At 46.5% G+C, this 1,506-nt stretch overlaps 1 protein-coding gene across 1 annotated transcript in view; it reads left to right on the top strand.

Annotated features, from left to right (window-relative positions):
• The window catches only part of Alk (ALK receptor tyrosine kinase), a gene marked incomplete at its 5' end in the record, with an annotated part of 685,791 nt that extends 685,679 nt beyond the window's left edge, over nt 1–112 (top strand). The window contains one exon of the mRNA XM_033762181.1: nt 14–112. Within this exon, the coding sequence (XP_033618072.1) occupies nt 14–112 (99 nt within the window). The remainder of the gene's footprint in view (nt 1–13) is intronic.
• Nucleotides 113–1,506: the final 1,394 nt, after the last annotated feature.

Raw genomic sequence — 1,506 nt, 5'->3', positions numbered from 1 at the left:
CTACGGCTACCAGCAGCAGGGCTTACCCCTGGAGGCCGCCGCCCCTGGAGCTGGGCACTGTGAGGACGCCGTGCTGAAGAGCAAGGGCAGCGCCAGCCAGCCTGGGCCCTGAGCTCCGCGCTGTCACCGGGGAGGGGAGGCCGCGGCTCCGCCCCCGCAAACCAGACCAAACGTCCCTTTCATGTTGTGCCAACTTGTTTTGAAGTGCCACCTAAAACGCTGTGTGTTCAGAATGCTTTGGCGAGGTTCCGAGCGTGGGTTCACCTTATTCTTTCAAAAGAAGAACGTTATCATACAAACGAGGGATCCATACAAGGCCCAGCCTGGTTGCATCGGGTTTTACGCATGGTTGTCGTGGACTTCCTTATGCTTCTTTTAAACTGTGTGTGCTCTGCGTCAGTGTAGTAAGAACCAGCTGCTTCTGTGTCTCATAGTGGAAGCCGTAGTTCCCTTACCTTGTCCATGTGAACGTGAATGACTTGAGGGGTGAGGGAACAGCAATAAAGACCTTCATTGTAATGACTCAGCATGGAGAAAGACATTCTTTACTTGGAAAAGAAAAGTCATAAACTACTGAGTGTGCATCGCTTTAGATGGCTAGATGCTTTTAATTGTACTAATTGTCGACTGTAAACAAAAATGTCATGAGTAGCTCCATAGTATAGAGAAGATGTATATACTATACACTCACCTAAATGGAATGCGTACATCCCACAAGCTTTCAAGGTGACAAAACACTAGGACAGATCCGGAATTCACCAACCCTATTAATATACCTCATGCCTTAAGACGATCCTCCTAAGAGGGAAAAACTGAGTGTGAGGTTTCCCACTGAATTGAAAACTCAAGACAAATTATTTTCAAACTTCCCACTAATTCAAATCGGATAATTTAGGAACAAAAATTCTGAGCAGCCAAAATACATGAGAGCTCAGAAACATATCCATTTGTGGGCATTTGTGTCAATACATCTTAGGACAGAACTTTCTAACAGTTTCAGTCACGAAACCCACCAAACTGAGTTCCTCCTTGCAGTGACGGGGTCAGGGGCGGAAGAGTCCCTCAGGAGTCCTAGGGACGTTCCGATGCAGTAACCTTCCCTCTCCTGCTCACCTCCCCTGCCTCATGTGATCCCAGCACACAGGGACACAAACGTGATGAAACATCGCCTAAGTTCTAAGGCAACAAATGTGGATTAAACAGAAGATTTTCCTGTAGGCAGCAATGAATGGGAGAGAGGTTTAGGAGCTCGGAGAGCAGAGGTGACACTGACATGTGAAAGTGGGGTTCTGAACCTCGTTATAGCAGATGAAATTGATTTCTGTGAAACTGAACTGGGAACCCATTAAATTTTACATGCAGGAATGTTTTTATGCCCAAATGTTCATTTTATCCTTTCTTCCTACTTCTCTGTCCTCGTGTCCAGTTTCTTTCCTGGTGGTGGTTAGGCCACTGCATCTCTTTGGGAGGGAAATCATTTTCAGTTACTTGCTAGGTATGAAGCTT

Source organism: Fukomys damarensis, unplaced genomic scaffold (genome assembly GCF_012274545.1).
Source record: "Fukomys damarensis isolate Sample0158 unplaced genomic scaffold, DMR_v1.0_HiC HiC_scaffold_2, whole genome shotgun sequence".
NCBI classification, from domain to species: domain Eukaryota; kingdom Metazoa; phylum Chordata; class Mammalia; order Rodentia; family Bathyergidae; genus Fukomys; species Fukomys damarensis.
Note: the sequence above shows the minus strand (reverse complement) of the source record. Positions and strands in the feature narration are given on the sequence as shown.